Genomic DNA, 19,294 nt, shown 5'->3' with positions numbered 1-19,294 from the left:
GGGGTGAGTATTTGGGAATACTCAGCAAGTGGGGGATATCGAGCACAATATAAATCAACATGTAAAATTTCGAATTAATCATATGACTTGCATAACATTTTCGTACCACATGCATAAACATATATCAAGCACTGCAATTTATCGACCTTCTATGGTTTACTGACGTCAGTCCCTCATTTTTACTCCTCTAAGGGGGCGAGGCCGTATAGCGGTTATATCCCCCACCGCGTAAGGGTACGTCATGGTTGGGATTCCCACCCATATACGGTTGACTCCTCACAGTGCGTTTAAAAAATCGTATGACAATACAAGAAAGGTAGAAAGAAGATTGTACTCGACTATTTATTTTCTTTTAAAATCGAAAACATGCATACTCGAATCTGAAATTTCAAAGTTTGAAAATAGCCCACTTACTGTATATATTGATTGCTAAAACGTGGGTACTCGGCTTCAGGATTTGGATCGCTACTCGTTCTTCGATCGGGCGGTGCCTCGGCTTAAATTTTTGGACTGTTTAGAGACGATTTTTCAGCAGGGTTTCGCCTTGGTTTTCAGCTCAAATTTCGAGAATTTGAAGGGTGGGGAATGAGTGGGGTGATGGGGTATTTATAGGTGGAGGGAAGGGTGTTAAATATGGTGTTCAAATCATACCATAATTTGCATAATCTCTCAATATTTGACTCTCATTCCCTTGCCATAGATGTTGATTCATCTTCCATATTTCGAAAATATATCTACTTAAGTTAGGAGATTCACACTCTAATCCAATGGTCTAGGTTAATTCGAAAAATCTAGGTTACCCGATCCAACGGCTGTGGTGCAATGTCTTGATGATTCTTGTCCAAGTTAACCAAGCATATAATCCTCACCAATCTTGGCATTTATCCTAGGGAAATTTTCGAAATTCTTGTATCATATTATACCTTAATTCTTCAACTTATGTAATATTCAACTCTTGCAAGAAAATCTCCTTCCTAATTTTCGAAAATTGTATGCTTAATCACAATATATCACTATAATATTGCATGTCCAATAGTATCTCCACATATCCCATAAAATATTCTCCCATGCACAAAATAAAATCTCATGCTAACATTTTCTTACAATTATTTAATTATAATGTGGATAAAATCCGGTCCTCACATCGGACATCCCTCCGGCACCCATTTATGAGTTCATTTGCTTGTTTGCAGGATATATTTGCAGCAATTACACTGTAGTGATTATTGACTCATGATCGCACAATCAAAACACTCTTTCTAGTATGGATTGAACAATTGACCGAAGCTTTTATATCTCAATCTATTTGACACTTTTGTTTTTACGCACTTGATGATATTATTCACCGCAACCAAGCAACAAGAATCGTTCACAAAATAACGAGTCAAGAATTTACGTGATTCGATTTTTCAACCTACATCCACGACATCCGGAAACAATATGATTCCACTATGAAAATCAAGTAAAGTATTTTACAGAATAAATCATCTCTCACTTACGAACACTCACTAACTCATATATCTACAAGTGTGACTTTCTTATATATATGAAAAGCTAACTGTCAAAGTCGTTATCAACTAGTTGAGCCAGGGATATTTTCTTCTATTCTTTGTTCCCTTTTCTTGATAATCCTTTCCAAGGCCTACCACACACAAAGGGCCAACTTTTTAACAATTCTCCACCTTGGCTCAGTTTGTGCTTATTGTATCCCCCTTGTCTTATGTTATTCCTATTGCTCCTGGCTGCTCCAGTCCTTTTTGCTAAGTCTTTCCAACCATGACCAGGTTTAGACATTTCTTAAACTCGGAGACAGATAGCACCTTAGTTAAAGCATCTACAGGGTTGTCTTCTGGAGCAACTTTTTCAATATGGATTTCACCTCTTGAAATGATTTCTCATATCAAATGGACTTTTACATCAATTTGCTTGGACCTCTCATGATACATTGGATTTTTCATGAGATGTATAGCACATTGGTTGTCAAAATATACAACTATGTTTCCTTGTTGTATTCCCACTTCCTTTATGAAACCAAAAAGCCATGTTCCTTCTTTTATTGCCTCTGTCGCTGCGATATGTTCCGCTTCAGTTGTCGACAAGGCAACTACCTTTTGTAAAGTGGCCTTCCAGCTGATAGCTCCACCGAATGCTGTAAAGATGTAACCAGATAGAGATTTTCTGGTGTCCATACAACCTGCAAAATTTGAGTCCACATAGCCTTCAACCAATCTAGATGGACTTATTTCTACCATGTAACTAATTCCAACATTTTTGGTCCTTTCAGATATCGGAGAACCGACTTTAGAGCAGTCCAATGCTCTTTCCCAAGGTTAGCCATGAACCTGCTGGTTACACTAATTGCATATGCCAAGTTAGGACGAGTGAAAACCATACAACACATGATTCTTCCAATAGCATTGGCATAGGGAACTCTCTCCATGTATTGAATCTCTTCAGCTTCTTGTGGTGACTGTGAGGCCGTGAGCTTGAAGTGTAGTGCCAGAGGAATGCTCACACACTTGGAGGTTAACATCCCAAACTTGCTTAAGATCTTGTTTATGTAATCTTCTTGAGACAGCACCATTTTCCTTTGTTTCCTGTCACACAGAATATCAATGCCCAAGATCTTACTAGCTGCTCCCATATCTTTCATTTCAAATTTCTCACTGAGTTGTTGCTTCAACTGGTGTATTTCCTTTGTATCCTTGCTAGCTAGGAGCATATCATCCACATACAACATCAGGTACACTTGGCTGAGGTTTCCAGCAAATTAAAATACAGACATCTATCATATTTTGATTTTGAATAGCCTATCTTTGTCATGAATTGATCAAACCGAATATACCACTGTCTTGATGATTGCTTTAAGCCATAGAGTGACCTCTTTAATAAACAAACTTGATCTGGGTTTCCCAAACTAAAAATGTAACGCCCCGAAAATTTAAAGGTGCACGCGAACCACATGCATTTGAATTATTAAATGATCCTGTATTTTAATTAAATGGTTTAATTGCATTAATTAATTATGTTGTGCATATTGACATGTTTAAATATACATTTCTACATGGTTGCATTAAAATGTATTTTTAAAAGGTTATTCGAGTTGCTATCGAGGAACGAAGACCGATGGCTGAAAGTGGAAAATGATTTTATTAAATAATTATTTTTAATTATTTAAAATATGGGCGATGCTTTTTATTATTTTTGAAAATAAGGGGTTTTGAGGTGATTTTATACGCCGAGACATAAATTTTATCGGTATTGGAATTTTATTAAAAATGCAAACGTTTTGGCAAACGGGCTAATAAATTCACAACTTAAACAAAACTATTTTTAAAATTCTAATTAAGCACTAATGGACCTAAATTACCTACTTAATGGACTAAAGCCTAATTAAGGATTGATTAGACTATAAAATATGTTAAACCCCACCCTTAACCCTACATACTCACGGCCACATACCCACAAGAAATTCAAACACTCCCCATCAGCCAATATACACGACACACACACACCACGATTTTGAAGAAAAAGTTGAAAGTTTTCAAGGGTTTCAAGCCGTCTTTTTCTCGTCATCGTTCTTCGCAACCGTCAACGTTTATTCGTGCGTAATTACGTAAAAGCACGTCATATTCTTCATTCACACATCATCACACCATATTATGTATTTAATTATGTTTTGCATGAAAACAAGTGAAGCTTTCAAATAATTTCGTTTATGCATCAAAGGTGAATTTTTAAAGTATGTTGTTGATCCAAAAAGCATGATTTTTATGTGCATAAGGGGCTGCCATGATTAGGAATTGTTATGGGATCTTTGTACATGTTTTTAAAGGTTCCTAGAACACATGAAAACACTGCACAACATGAAAATAAAAAGCTAGAACCACCGTGGTAAGAAAAGAAGAAAGCCGTGAGTTTGTAAGAATTGTGCAAATTTCATAAGACTCGATCACTATGCATGGGGTATTGGGCTCGACCTGGTATGGGGGTTGGGTCCTGAGGGACGCGGGTTAGGGTCATGCTAGGACCCCTTGCTCGCGGCATTGGATGCAGGGGCGGAGGTATATGTGGGGCTGGGTTGGGCTCCAGCCCCACCTAATTTTTTTTTAAAAATAAATATGTTTTATTTTAAAAATTTGTTGATTAGCCCCATTACATTTTTATCTGTTTTTCATTTTTGGCTACACAGTTATCAAAAAGAAAGAGAACGAACATGGTAAATGGTTGGAATAATAATAATAATAATACTAATAATAATAATAATAATAATAATAATATACAAAATAAAATAATATTAATAATATTACTAATAATAATAATAATATACAAAATAAAAAAATATATCTAACCTAACGTCCTAACCCCTCAATTCCCAAATCCCATTCTCGGTTCTCCCATTCACAATTCACGCCTCCAGGCTCCAGTGGTCTGATAATCCAGTATCCAGTTCCACTCTCGATTCTCAAGGGCCAACCAACACAAGAAAGGTATTATCAATGATTAAGCTTTTACACTATATATTAAATATGCTAATTTAAATCGAAAATACAAAATTTCTGCCACTCAACTCATGATAATGCAAATTATGTCCGATGTTTGTGTTTCCCAATACTCAATGGATACTATCTTTTGTTTATAGTGTTTGGTGAGATTTTGTTTAAGAGTCATAATTGTATATGCGCCAGTTAACGAATTAATTGTCAATAATGCATCCTTTAAATATTATGCATTAATCCATATACACTAACTGATGAACTTACATTTTAAATAGTTATCGTGTGTATATATATATATATATATATAGTTTACTAAAGATTGAGCAAGTGAAATTTTTGGGGCACACTTGTAGTTAGGCAATTGGTAGAATCGGGTATGGGGCCGGGGATGGGGGAGGGGACATAAATCGGGGGCGGGGATGGGGATGGCAAACCCGCCCTCGCCCCGACCCATTGCCATCCCTAACTTCGGAATTGTTTTGGAATAATTATAATTGTTCGAGGTTTATTGAATTAAAATAATAATTATTTAGTGTTGGTAATGTTGATTTGATTCAGTTAGCCATAATAAGTTAAACTAAAGTGATATTTTATGGTGTAGACGGCACCAAGGAAAAAAGAAACTCAAGAATGAAGAAAAGAAAAACCATTGACTCATTTTTTAAACAAAAAGAGCAGATATCGGCAAGTCAGGACCATTCTCCATCCAATATTGATGTCCCAAATCCCAGTGATCAACAGCTTAACAAATCTCATAGAATTGATGTTGATGTGAGTTCTCTTGAACCTGATCCGACATTACGTACTCCGATATAGAAATATCCTGTTAATCAAATGGATGAAATTAGACGAGCTTATATCAAGATGGGGCCATATCAACCAATTAAGAAAGAGTATCCACCAACCAAATTTGGAAGTCAAAATCGACGATTCCAAAGTCACTGGTTTACAAAATTTACTTGGTTAGAGTACTCTCCTTCGAAAGATGCTGAATTTTGTTTTCTATGCTTCTTGTTTGAACATAAACATCCTCGTAATCCTGCATTTACAATGGATGGATTCAAATATTGGAAGCGAGTTAATGATGGCGATTGCATTTTTTATGCATATAGGATGCAGTACTTCACTACATAACAATGCTGTGGAATATCTTGCTAATTTGATGTATATACCTCGTCATATTGACAAAGTGATAAATGCACAATCTTCAGAAGAAAAACAGAAGAACAGATTGCGGCTTACATCAACTATTGAAAGCATTCAATGGCTCACTTTGCAAGCATGCGCATTTAGAGGGCATGATGAATCTCCATCTTCTAATAATCGTGGAAATTTTATCGAGATGATAAATTTTATAGGAAAAATGAATAAGAGTATTGGGGACATTGTCTGTAGTAGCCCGAATTCCAAATTGGGTAATTAACGGATTAATGGTGATTAAGAAGGTTTAATGTGTAATTTTGACCGTGGTCATGATCGGACGGACCGAAGATGGTTCGGTAGCACCGAAGAGTTCGGACGATCCGAAGTAAGTTCGGTGGATCCGATCATGAGGTGTCAAGAGTCGATCGACACGTCGGTTTACATGCAAGTTCGGATGATCCGAAGTGTAAGTTCGGTGGATCCGATCATGAGGTGTCAAGAGCCGATGGACACGTGGGAGTTCGGACGTTCCGAAGTGGGTTCGGTGGATCCGAACATAGCCTATAAATAGTGCTCGAAATTCCTCATTTTGGATGGCAAGTTCTTGAGTTGTGTCTCATATTTGAGAGGTTTGGAAGGTTTCTAGGGTTAGTTGTCGGTCGAGCGATAGCCAAGAGCTGCCAGGATTGGTAGCGTAGCGACGCCTGAGTTACGAGGCAATCGACATCAAAGGGCTGTCGACGGACGCAGGTAAACCCTAAACCTTTGGTAGTACTGGTTTTGCTAGTCGAGCATGGTAGTATTGTTCATTGGGTATGCTTTTGATGCGTAGGCTTGTTCTAGACCTGATTAGCGGTGTTGCATAAGGCTAGGCTTGCTGTGATAGAGGTACGAAAGTACTATCCGAGATATCCTGGTCGAGTATACATTCTTATATGTGTTGCATGATTATGTGGTGCATTGATATATGTCATATGATGCATGCTATTATGTCACGCTTTATGATGCATGTTGCATTTCATGTTGAGCCGTATCTCCTTCGAGATAGCCTTTATTGTTGAGCTGTATCTCTTTCGAGATAAGCTATATCTTTTGGGGCCGCTCAGCCCTGTCTTGTCTTGTGGACGCATGGACACCGAGAGTACACAGTGGCCGACGGGTCGGGAGGGCTTCGGTGATCCGGGACATTTTTGGTCCACGTCTGTTCTTGTAGTGGATGCAGTGACCCAGAGGAGTACCGCGCGGCACTATCCACTTGGCGCCTCTAGACTGAGCATATTGAGATCCTTTGTTACTCCTGTTTCTTGACCTACCCTGGTATCATATCATAGCATGTGCATTTCATATAGGTTTGTATACTCATGCTTTTGTACTGGGCGTTCTTATCGCTCACGTCCTCGGTTTTGTTTATCTTGGACACCCCATTCCCGCGGGGCAGGCCTCAGGTTGGACAGCTCAGGAGGAGGAGGAGGAGGACGTTGAGTAGCTGGTTGGTTTAGTTCTTTGGTATCTTTTTGATTCGATATGGTTGTACCGAATATATTTTGAGTTGTTCTGATTTCGATTGGGTTGTATAACTATTGTCGTCGGCCATATTTCCGCTGTTATCTCTGATTATTATTAATTAAGTTAAGTGCATGCTTAGTTCTTGATTAGTAGGTGATTCTGGAACGGGTCACTACATTTATGGTATCAGAGCATGCTTACGATTTTGGGATATAGATTCTGTTTTGGGATTTTCGTTGACCATTTTACCATTTTTCCCCATTCTATCTTGTAGCGATGGCTGACCACTTTGGTGACGAGAGTAGTCAGGGGAGTGTAGGTCGTTGGGGTGACCAGGACGATCGTAGGCGTCATCGTGAACATCGTCATCGTCGGGATGGTCCTAGGCGTTTTGAGCTGCATCGTTTCATTCAGATGGGGCCTAAGCCTTTAGTCGGTGGTGAGACTCCCGATGATGCTGAGGATTGGTTAGAGTGCATGGAGAGTTGTTTCCGTGCATTCCAGTGCACCGAGGAGCAGAGGATGGAGACCCTTAGTTTTCTTCTCGAGGGCCGTGCGCGCAAGTGGTGGCGATCGACTTCTGCGCCGATAGTCCAGTCTCAGGGTAGGGTGACTTGGGCCGATTTCCGTGCAGCTTTCATGCAGCTATATTTTCCTCCAGCCCTTCGTCAGGCAAAGACGATTGAGCTCCTGAATCTTAAGCAGGGGAGTATGTCTGTTGATGAATATCAGTAGAAGTTCTTCGAGTTGTTACCCTTTGCCCCTCATATCAGTGGCAGTTCTGAGGCCAAGTATGACCATTTCCTCCAGGGTCTTAACCAGGAGATTTTTGATCGAGTCACTGTCTGTGATAATCCTACTTCTTATGATGGGTTAGTGAACCGGTGTCGCCAGGCAGAGATCAGTCTCCAGCGTGGTAGGGCTATTCTTTCTTCTAGACCTCCGAGTACTTTGAGCCCTCGATCTCAGTCTTTCAAGAAATCTGGTTCTTCTTCTTCTGGATCTGGATCTCGGTCTAGCGGTGTTTTTCGCTTTGGTAAGAAGAAGGTTTCTTGTGTGCATTGCTGGAAGAACCATCCATCGGAGCAATGCCGATCAGCCGCGGGAGCTTGTTTTCAGTGCGGAGAGATGGGTCATCTCAAGAAGAATTGTCCTCAGTTGCGAGGTGGAGCAGGATCTGGTTCCGGATCTCAGACGACTGTTCAGCAGAGGAGGCAGGGTCAGGCAGTGGGTAGTTCAAATCTTCGACCTCGTGCCCAAGGTCAGGTTTTTGCGTTGAACCAGGATCAGGCTGCAGATGAGACAGGGAGAGTCATAGCAGGTACTTTTTGTTTATGCGGTATTCCTGCTTTTGTTCTTATTGATACCGGAGCATCACATTCATTCATTTCTGCACGATTTGTTAAGCGTCATAAGTTACCGTATGTTTCTCTAGACGTCATTCTTTCCGTTTCTACTCCGATGGGCCATTCGGTGTTAGCGAAGCGTCTAGTGATGGGTTGTTCCTTAGATTTTGAGGGTAACGAATTAATTGCGAATCTTATGATCCTGGAGATGGAAGATTTTGATTGTATTCTAGGTATAGACCTATTGACTACATACCGAGCTACCGTGGATTGTTACCAGAAGCTTGTTCAGTTTCGTACGACTGAGAGCTCTAGTTGGTTTTTCTATGGTGAGGGAGCGCGACCTCCGATGCCAGTGGTATCTGCTCTAAAAGCCTGTCGTGCTTTAGAGTCGGGCGGGGAAGGCTACCTCATCTATGCGATTGATTCATCCACAGGTAGTGTTGGTATAGATGATATTCCAGTGGTTTGTGAGTTTCCTGATGTTTTCCCAGATGAGATTCCTGGTTTTCCTCCGATTAGAGAGGTGGAATTTGGCATCGAGTTAGTGCCAGGGACTGCACCGATTTCTCGTACCCCTTATCGTCTCGCTCCATCAGAGATGAGAGAATTGAAGCAGCAATTACAAGATCTTCTTGATAAAGGTTATATTCGCCCGAGTGTTTCACCTTGGGGAGCTCCAGTCTTGTTTGTCAAGAAAAAGGATGGATCGATGCGATTGTGTATTGATTATCGCCAGCTGAATCGTATGACGATCAAAAACAAGTATCCATTACCTCGTATAGATGACTTGTTCGATCAGCTTCAGGGTACCTCTGTTTACTCCAAGATTGACTTGCGATCGGGTTATCATCAGATGAGAGTCAGAGATGATGATATTTCCAAGACTGCATTTCGTACTCGATATGGGCATTACGAGTTTCTAGTTATGCCATTCGGATTGACAAATGCGCCAGCAGTGTTCATGGATCTGATGAACCGAATCTTTCGGGATTTTCTAGATCAGTTTGTTGTGGTGTTCATCGACGATATCTTGATTTATTCTCACAGTGTGGAAGAGCATATCCAGCACTTGAGGATTGTGTTGCAGATTCTTCGCGAGAAGCAATTGTATGCTAAGCTGAGTAAGTGCGAGTTCTGGATTGATCGTGTATTATTTCTTGGTCATGTGATTTCCAAGGAAGGAATTTCTGTGGATCCCAGCAAGATTGAGGCAGTACTGAATTGGTCACGTCCTACGACGGTGGCTGAGATCCGTAGTTTCCTAGGTCTGGCAGGGTATTATCGTCGCTTCATCGTGAATTTCTCTCAGGTAGCTAGACCATTGACGCAACTTACTCGGAAGGATGTTCCATTCGAGTGGTCATCTGAGTGCGAAGATAGTTTCAGAGAGCTTCGTCGACTTCTGACTTCTGCACCTGTTTTGGCGTTACCGTCAGGATCTGATGGTTTCAGTGTTTACACCGATGCCTCTTTTCAAGGCTTAGGGTGTGTGTTGACGCAGAATGGTCATGTGATCGCTTATGCTTCTAGACAGTTAAAGTCTCACGAGGAGAAGTACCCTATTCATGATCTAGAGTTGGCAGCTATTGTGTTTGCACTGAAGATCTGGCGTCATTACTTGTACGGGGTTAAGTTTGAAAATTTTTACTGATCATAAGAGTCTGAAGTATCTGTTCACTCAGGCTGAGTTGAACATGAGGCAACGTCGTTGGATGGATCTACTTAAAGATTATGACTGCGAGATTAAGTACCATCCAGGTTCTGCGAATCTCACAGCCGATGCTCTTAGTCGCAAGGTGAGAGCCTCTGCACTTCAAACCAGTGCTATGATTAGTACTATCCAGGATTGTTGTTCGTTGGGATTTAATTTCAAACATCGGAAAGGTATGGAGAGCATTCGTGTTGCTACCATTTTATCTGAGCCAATTTTGTTCGCTCGGATTCGAGATGCTCAGATGTCTGACCTCAAGACTCAGAGATTAGCTCGGTTGGCTGGTGGAGATAGTAATTTCCATTATCAGTCTAATGGTCTTCTGTGTTTGTCTAATCGGGTTGTAGTACCAGAGGATGATACTTTGAGGGAAGAGATCTTATCTCAGGCCCATCGAAGCAAGTTAAGTGTTCATCCGGGAAGCAATAAGATGTATAAAGATTTGAGAACACGATTTTGGTGGAAAGGGATGAAGCGCAGCGTTTATCAGTTTGTTTCCAAGTGTCTTGTTTGTCAGCAGGTTAAGACAGAGCACCGTCGACCGGGAGGATTATTGCTGAACTTACCTATTCCCGAATGGAAGTGGGAGCATATCGCGATGGATTTCATTACGCACTTGCCATTGTCTTCGAGGAACAGTGATGCTATTTGGGTAGTGGTGGATCGACTCACCAAGTCTGCTCATTTTCTGCCATATAACCGTGATTTCACTTTCGATCGTATGGCTCGCTTGTATATTCAAGAGATTTTACGTCTGCATGGAGTGCCAGTCAGTATTGTTAGTGACAGAAATCCTCGTTTTACCTCACGATTTTGGGGTAGTTTCCAGTCAGCATTGGGCACTTCACTAAGTTTGAGTACGGCTTATCATCCAGAGACCGACGGTCAGACAGAGAGGACTATCCGTACACTTGAGGATATGATGCGAGCTTGTGTTATGGATTTCGGACCCGCTTGGCAGGATCATTTGCCTTTGATTGAGTTCGCGTACAACAACAGCTATCATCGTAGTATTGGTATGGCACCATTTGAGGCGTTGTATGGGCGACGTTGTCGTACTCCATTATTCTGGGACGAAGTTGGGGAACGACATGTTGAAGGACCGGAGTTAGTCCAGCAGGCTATTGATAAGGTTGCAGTAATCAAGAAGCGGATTAAGACTGCTCAGGATCGACAGGCTAGTTATGCGAACACCAAGCGGCGACCTCTTTATTTTCAGCCAGGTGAGAAAGTGTTTCTCCGAGTTTCGCCTTTTCGCAGGATTTTGAGATTTGGTCTCAAGGGTAAGCTGTCTCCGAGATTTATTGGTCCATTTGAAATATTGGAAAGCGTGGGGGATTTGGCTTACAGACTTGCATTACCGCCGTACCTATCAAGTATTCATGATGTGTTCCACGTATCTTTGTTGAGACGATACGTAGCAGATGAGTCTCACATCTTGCATCCCTCTGAAGTTCAACTAGATTCGGATTTGTCTTACGTGGAACGACCAGTGCGGATTCTCGATCGCAAAGACAAGGTGTTGCGGAATAAGATAATTCCTCTTGTTTTAGTTCAGTGGCAGCGCAGAGGCACTGAAGAAGCCACTTGGGAGTTAGAGGGTCGTATGCGTTCAGAGCATCCAGAGCTCTTTTAAGTTGTGCTTTGTATATGTTTGTGTTTTCAGTAGTAATCGAAAGATCAGTTGTGTTCAACAACAATTGAGATGTAATAACGATGTTGTTATTTCGTTTTGTTCATCCTCTAAGCCTGATTTTGAGGACGAAATCTTTTAAGGGGGGGAGAATGTAGTAGCCCGAATTCCAAATTGGGTAATTAACGGATTAATGGTGATTAAGAAGGTTTAATGTGTAATTTTGACCGTGGTCATGATCGGACGGACCGAAGATGGTTCGGTAGCACCGAAGAGTTCGGACGATCCGAAGTAAGTTCGGTGGATCCGATCATGAGGTGTCAAGAGTCGATCGACACGTCGGTTTACATGCAAGTTCGGATGATCCGAAGTGTAAGTTCGGTGGATCCGATCATGAGGTGTCAAGAGCCGATGGACACGTGGGAGTTCGGACGTTCCGAAGTGGGTTCGGTGGATCCGAACATAGCCTATAAATAGTGCTCGAAATTCCTCATTTTGGATGGCAAGTTCTTGAGTTGTGTCTCATATTTGAGAGGTTTGGAAGGTTTCTAGGGTTAGTTGTCGGTCGAGCGATAGCCAAGAGCTGCCAGGATTGGTAGCGTAGCGACGCCTGAGTTACGAGGCAATCGACATCAAAGGGCTGTCGACGGACGCAGGTAAACCCTAAACCTTTGGTAGTACTGGTTTTGCTAGTCGAGCATGGTAGTATTGTTCATTGGGTATGCTTTTGATGCGTAGGCTTGTTCTAGACCTGATTAGCGGTGTTGCATAAGGCTAGGCTTGCTGTGATAGAGGTACGAAAGTACTATCCGAGATATCCTGGTCGAGTATACATTCTTATATGTGTTGCATGATTATGTGGTGCATTGATATATGTCATATGATGCATGCTATTATGTCACGCTTTATGATGCATGTTGCATTTCATGTTGAGCCGTATCTCCTTCGAGATAGCCTTTATTGTTGAGCTGTATCTCTTTCGAGATAAGCTATATCTTGTGGGGCCGCTCAGCCCTGTCTTGTCTTGTGGACGCATGGACACCGAGAGTACACAGTGGCCGACGGGTCGGGAGGGCTTCGGTGATCCGGGACATTTTTGGTCCACGTCTGTTCTTGTAGTGGATGCAGTGACCCAGAGGAGTACCGCGCGGCACTATCCACTTGGCGCCTCTAGACTGAGCATATTGAGATCCTTTGTTACTCCTGTTTCTTGACCTACCCTGGTATCATATCATAGCATGTGCATTTCATATAGGTTTGTATACTCATGCTTTTGTACTGGGCGTTCTTATCGCTCACGTCCTCGGTTTTGTTTATCTTGGACACCCCATTCCCGCGGGGCAGGCCTCAGGTTGGACAGCTCAGGAGGAGGAGGAGGAGGACGTTGAGTAGCTGGTTGGTTTAGTTCTTTGGTATCTTTTTGATTCGATATGGTTGTACCGAATATATTTTGAGTTGTTCTGATTTCGATTGGGTTGTATAACTATTGTCGTCGGCCATATTTCCGCTGTTATCTCTGATTATTATTAATTAAGTTAAGTGCATGCTTAGTTCTTGATTAGTAGGTGATTCTGGAACGGGTCACTACATTGTCTTAGAGAAAGCTCCTAAGAATGCAAAGTATATTTTACCAGTTATTCAGAAAGATGTCTTGAATATCATTTCCAACCAAGTGAGAGCCAAGATCCGTAAAGAAATTGGGGATGCAAAATTCTGCATTTTAGTTGATGAAGCGAGAGATGCATCTAATAAGGAGCATATGACTATTGTACTAAGATTTGTGGATACTGAAGGCTTTTTACGTGAGCGGTTTTTTGTCGTTGTACACGTGACAGATAAAACTGCTGCAACACTTAAGAAAGAAATATCTGATGCACTTGGTCGTTATGACTTGGATATGCAACATGCGTGGACAGGGATATGATGGTGCTAGCAATATGCGCGGTTCTTGGAATGGATTGCAGGCTCTTTTCTTGAAAGATTGCTCGTGTACATATTATGTACATTGTTTTGCTCATCGACTACAACTAGCATTAACTGCAGCTGCTGAAAAAGAGGTATCCATTCGGTTATTCTTTTAGAAATTGAATTCCATTTGAAATATCATCAATGCATCTCCTAAACGGCACAACGAGTTACATTCTGCTGAAAGAATTGAAGTTGCACATATGGTAGCTGCTGGTGAACGTGATACAGGTAGAGGATGTAACCAAATTGGAAATTTATTACGCCCTGGAAATACTCGTTGGAGTTCTAATTTCGACTCACTTTGTAGCATGATTGATATGGATAGCTCTATTACTACCGTGTTAGAAAATATGGTGAATGATGGAGCTTCTAATTCCATTCGTGGTGAAGCTAGTGGTGCATTGATTGCGATGAAGTCTTTTGATTTCATATTCATATTACACTTAATGCATAAGATAATGGGGATAACAAATCTGCTTTGTTGAGCATTGCAAGAGAAATCACTAGATATTTTAAGTGCAATGGATTATGTTTCAACGACTAAAACTTTGCTTCGTACTTTGAGAGAAGAAGGATTTGATCTCCTACTTAGTCATGTGAAAGAAGTTTGTGTCAAGTATGACATTGAGATGCCTCACATGGAAGCTCGTTATAAATCTGGTACATGCCGTTCTTGTCAACATATTGATTCAATCACAGTTGAGCACAACTATCGATTTGATATATTTACAGCTGCAATAGATTTTCAAGTTGAAGAGCTTAATAATAGATTCAAAGATGAGGCAGTTGAACTTCTTAAACTTAGTTGTGCTTTGGAACCTAAAGAAAATTTTAAGCTTTTTAATGTTGATCATATCTATCGACTTGCTGAGAAATTCTATTATCTTGATTTTGATTCACAAGATTTGCATCACTTGAGAATGCAATTGGATCACTATAAACTTGATGTTGCTGGACATGAAAGATTTCAGAATTTATCAACTATTTCTGAATTATGTCGAAGACCAGTTGAGACAAATAAGTCAGGAACCTACGATTTGATTGACAGGTGATTTTATATATTTTTATCTACGTCGTTTACTTATTTATCGAATTGGATATATTTATTTAAATGAAAGGTTGATTCGTCTTGTTTTAACTCTCTCCGTTTCTACATCAACAATGGAACGAGCATTTTCAGCAATGAAACTTGTTAAAACAGCTCTTCGTAACAAGATGGAAGTAGAGTTTTTCGGAGATTCTATGTTAATCTACATCGAACGAGATTTGGTTGAACAAATTGATAACGATTTAATAATTAATGAGTTTTATTCTAAGAAGAATCGAAGAGCACAACTTCAGTAGTGTTTTATCTCCATGTTTTTGAAATATTAAATACTCTTGTTCTATGTTTTCATGAATTCAATGTTTACATATTTTTATTTTGAATTTTTTAGTTAATTATTTATTTATTAAATACAGCATGAGACGGAGTCAGCCCCAGGTAATTTTGAATCCTGGCTCCGCCCCTGATTGGAGGAGTCCCGAAGAGCTTGGAGTCTTCACGCGAGCTGTAGCTAGGTTTGACAGCAGGAAGTAGCGGCTTGCGACTGGCCTGGGCGCGAGCCAGGCTGATCCATAAGGGTCCTAGGGTCATGGGAAGGGGTCGGGCTAGGGTTTGGTGCAAGTGGGTGCGCTGTGGCTCGAGCAAAACGTGAGGAAAAGGCAGGGCAGCAAGTGTACGCGTGAGGCTGCTGCCTGGTTCAGGAGTTTCGTGTGTGGCTCAGGTGCTCGGGCTTGGGGTGGCTCGGGTATGGGACTGGTCTAGGGTCAGTAAGGGTCGAGAGGGGTCGATGGTTAACCAGCTGGAAGTGTCCTAGACAAGGTAGGAGTCCTAACACTAAAAGGAGACTCACGCACACACACTCATGCAAATGGGACACACACACTCATGCAAATGGGTCTATTGTCCAGCAGGTTTTGCGCGAGCCAGGGCTAGGTTTAGGTGCTTGGGCTTGGTCAGGAGGGTCCCTAGGTGGCTTGGCTAGGGTTTGGCTCGAGGTGTCTCGGGCGTGGCTCGAGTATTGTGGGAGATGGCTCGGGTGGTTCGATTATGTGTCAATTTCAAAAATTAAAGAACTAAAATTGAATCCAGGGGTCCACGGGTGTGGCTCATGACTTGGAAGGTTAGAATACATATTTAAAATGTTATGTTTAAAATTTGGGATCAAAATAACGAGTTTTGGATTTATACGGGATTTAATCGCCGCACGAAACACTAATTAACGAATTAATTGAAACACCTAGTTTTATGCTTTATAAAATTATGAAAAATTATATTTAAGCTCAAATAATAATTATTATAAGTCTAAGTTTTTAATTTGAAAATTTATATTAAGGTTTGGTTTAATTCGAGATTAAAACGCATTAATACGTCACATTTAAAGATTAATTTAAAAATCCTCGATTTAAGCTAAATAAAATTATGAGAAAATTCATGTTGACTTAATAATTATTTGGGACATGTTAGAGTCAATGAAATTAAGAAAAAGTCAAAAATCGGAAATTTTACGTCCAGGGGTAAACAGTCATTTTACACCTAGAAATTAGTAAAAGTCATAGCAGTGCCCTGAATGCTGTTTTATGTGGTAACATGATTATTTTCAATGATTATGAATGTTTATGAAATTTTATATGTTAAAATGATTATTTTAAATGTTTATGAAATTTTACAAGTTAAAACGATTATTTTTAAAAGTTTAGTGAATTTTATATGTTCATGATTTAATATGTCAAAATGTTATTTTAAATGTTTTGAGGTTAAAATGTCATTGTAAATGTTTATGGGCATGCTTGTTTTTAAAAGGAAAAGGATATTAAATGCATAATTTTTATGAAGTAATGAGAATGTAAAATGTTGAAAGAAAAGAAGTAATCGTGACTAATTCGATAATGTTAGAGATATCGTGAGGGCAACTGTGGGGACCCAGATGCTAATTCATTTCTTAATCGTCTGTGGGATTAATTAAATCAATTATAATAAATAAGGTCTAATTTTTTTTAATACAAGTGTCAAATGCGGAACGTAATCAAATTCATTCGAATATCTACATCGAAACAAAGTACAAATCTTGTACCATATCTAGACATTTAAAACTAAGGTTTAACAACTACATATCAAGTGTTCAAACCCTATCTACAATCCAAGTCCGTAGTCTCCACTCTAATCACGATCTGTCCTCATCTCCTCGACCCTGATCCTGTCCCACCTGTTGCCATGCACACATACAAACACGACAAGAGCCGGATAACACCGATGAGAAATACATCCCAGTATAAATCTACGATACATGAAATCATATAATCAATATAAAGCATGAAACAGATAACAGTAATATGTATCAAAATCTGAAAACATAATTCAATATAAATCTGTTGATCAACTCATGACTCTATATCTCAGACTAGACTCATTCCTAGTCTAGGGATCCCGGTTTCCAGACGTTGGCATACTATATCGAATCTCAGTAATAGAAGTAAATCCACTTCTAATCAAACATCGATATGAACCAAACATCCAGTGTCTTGACCTATCTGTCAAAGACTTTGGCACCTCCGCCAATCACTATTCTGTGACAATGTGCAATGGGCCAGTGACGATTCCATCACCATCTGACCCTTCTGTCACAAGACCAATTGTCTAATACATGCTTTCTATAAATCAATAGAACAAGCATATCAATCCAAATCAATGCACACAATAACAATAATTATGTGGTTTGGGGAAACTCAAGTGTAACGAACCGTATTTTACACTACTTAAAATTTGCGGAAAAATTAAAAATTTTCTTAAATAAAAACATTCATACGGTCGTCACTCAACATTCATAAAAATAAATCTCACAATCATCCGTCACCAATAAAATTTTGCTAAAAGAAACTGTCTCAAAACGTCTCACGTTCAAATCAAAACATCAGAGTATTTTAACAATTTGCATAAACATAAACTTGCGGTCCTCGGGTTTAGCCTGCCACTCAGCCCAAGCCTGCCCCTTGGTCATCACCTCCTGTATCCTCAACATAGTCACCTGCATCGATCAAGTCTAGTGAGTCTAAAGACTCAACACGTATAAACTGGAATAACGAGTACTACATATTAAGGTCGCCTGCAACTTTAAAATAGGACATACATAATTTGAAACTTGAACTTGCGCATTAAAACTTGAACATACGTACATACATACTTCGACGTGCCATAACATAAACTTTCATAAACATACTGCATACGTAAACATACATAACTTCATCATTTTGCGTAGAGGATGTTTCAAAGCAAGTGACCCATAACGTAAAAGAGCCTGATCAGACCATACCACAGTACTGGGCTGACAGGGACGTGTCCACTGCCGCATACATAAGATCCCTGTTCATAATTTAACAGGCCAGTTGATCCACGTTCATAATTTAACGCTTCACAACCACGATCTAACCCGTTCATAATTTAATGGGCGGATTGGTCCCCGTTCATAATTTAACGCTTTCCAATCCTAACATAATTTGGTCACAAGACATTTAGCATACCTCGAAAACTTAAAATATTTTATTGCACGTCATACATACTTACTTGGCGTTGAGGGATTCGTTGGACTTCGATCGGGGGTCGTTGCTGCACATACTAACGTGAGTTCACATACGTAACTTGCATAACTTAGACATAAATATCATCCTTACTCTCAAGTTCAATCGATACTTAGGACGTTCTAAAATTTTCCATGACACGACCTTGATAACCCTTGCACTAAATCATGACATCAACCTCAAAACAAACTATATTATTTTTCCCAAAAAAATAGAAGGACAACCCCGTACCTACATCCGTGCATGGGTCCGTGTAGGTACTGGAAGTAGACACCGAAAGGAAGCAAAGGCACGGACCCCGTGTCAGGGTCCGGGTGAGGGTCCGTGTAGGTACTGGAAGTAGACACCGAAAGGAAGAAAAGGCACGGACCCCGTGTCAGGGTCCGGGTGAGGGTCCGTGTAGGTACTGGAAGTAGACACCGAAAGGAAGCAAAGGCACGGACCCCGTGTCAGGGTCCGGGTGAGGGTCCGTGTAGGTACTGGAAAAAGACATTAAGTGAAACCCAAAGGCACGGACCCCGTGCCCTCATCCGTGTAGGGGTCCGTGTAGATACTGGAAAAAGACGCCGAGGAGAAAACAAAGGCACGGACCCCGTGTCAGGGTCCGTGTACGGGTCCGTGTACCCACTGTGATCGCGAACTTACGAAAATTCTGAACACCCAATGCTTATTCTTCTAGACTCGATTATACGGGCCAAGCACCGACCCCTCGAGACTCATCCTAGCATACCATAACATAAATCCAAATTGTACAAACGTTTCAACACAACAATGTTCGCTCTACGACACCCACGACCCAAAATACGGCAATTGACATCAAACTGTTTCCTACGACTTCTCATTAGTTCGAGTGCCTATCGACATGAAA

General features: G+C 40.6%; 1 protein-coding gene across 1 annotated transcript; it reads left to right on the top strand.

Annotated features, from left to right (window-relative positions):
* Window positions 1-14,330: 14,330 nt before the first annotated feature.
* Window positions 14,331-15,388, top strand: LOC140802860 (uncharacterized). Its single transcript, XM_073158477.1, has 2 exons — window positions 14,331-14,857; window positions 15,271-15,388. Exons 1-2 carry the CDS (start codon window positions 14,331-14,333, stop codon window positions 15,386-15,388), a joined length of 645 nt encoding a protein of 214 aa, XP_073014578.1.
* The last annotated feature ends 3,906 nt before the right edge of the window (window positions 15,389-19,294 follow it).

This window comes from Primulina eburnea, chromosome 10 (genome assembly GCF_022965805.1).
Source record: "Primulina eburnea isolate SZY01 chromosome 10, ASM2296580v1, whole genome shotgun sequence".
Taxonomy (NCBI): domain Eukaryota; kingdom Viridiplantae; phylum Streptophyta; class Magnoliopsida; order Lamiales; family Gesneriaceae; genus Primulina; species Primulina eburnea.
Note: the sequence above shows the minus strand (reverse complement) of the source record. Positions and strands in the feature narration are given on the sequence as shown.

What these genes read in the sequence shown, in the direction of transcription:
- LOC140802860 (XM_073158477.1), top strand. Translation starts at nt 14,331, where the DNA reads ATGGATTATGTTTCAACGACTAAAACTTTGCTTCGTACTTTGAGAGAA. An exon ending in ACCTACGATTTGATTGACAG is followed by an intron (nt 14,858 to 15,270) that starts GTGATTTTATAT and finishes TATTAAATACAG; the next exon opens with CATGAGACGGAGTCAGCCCC.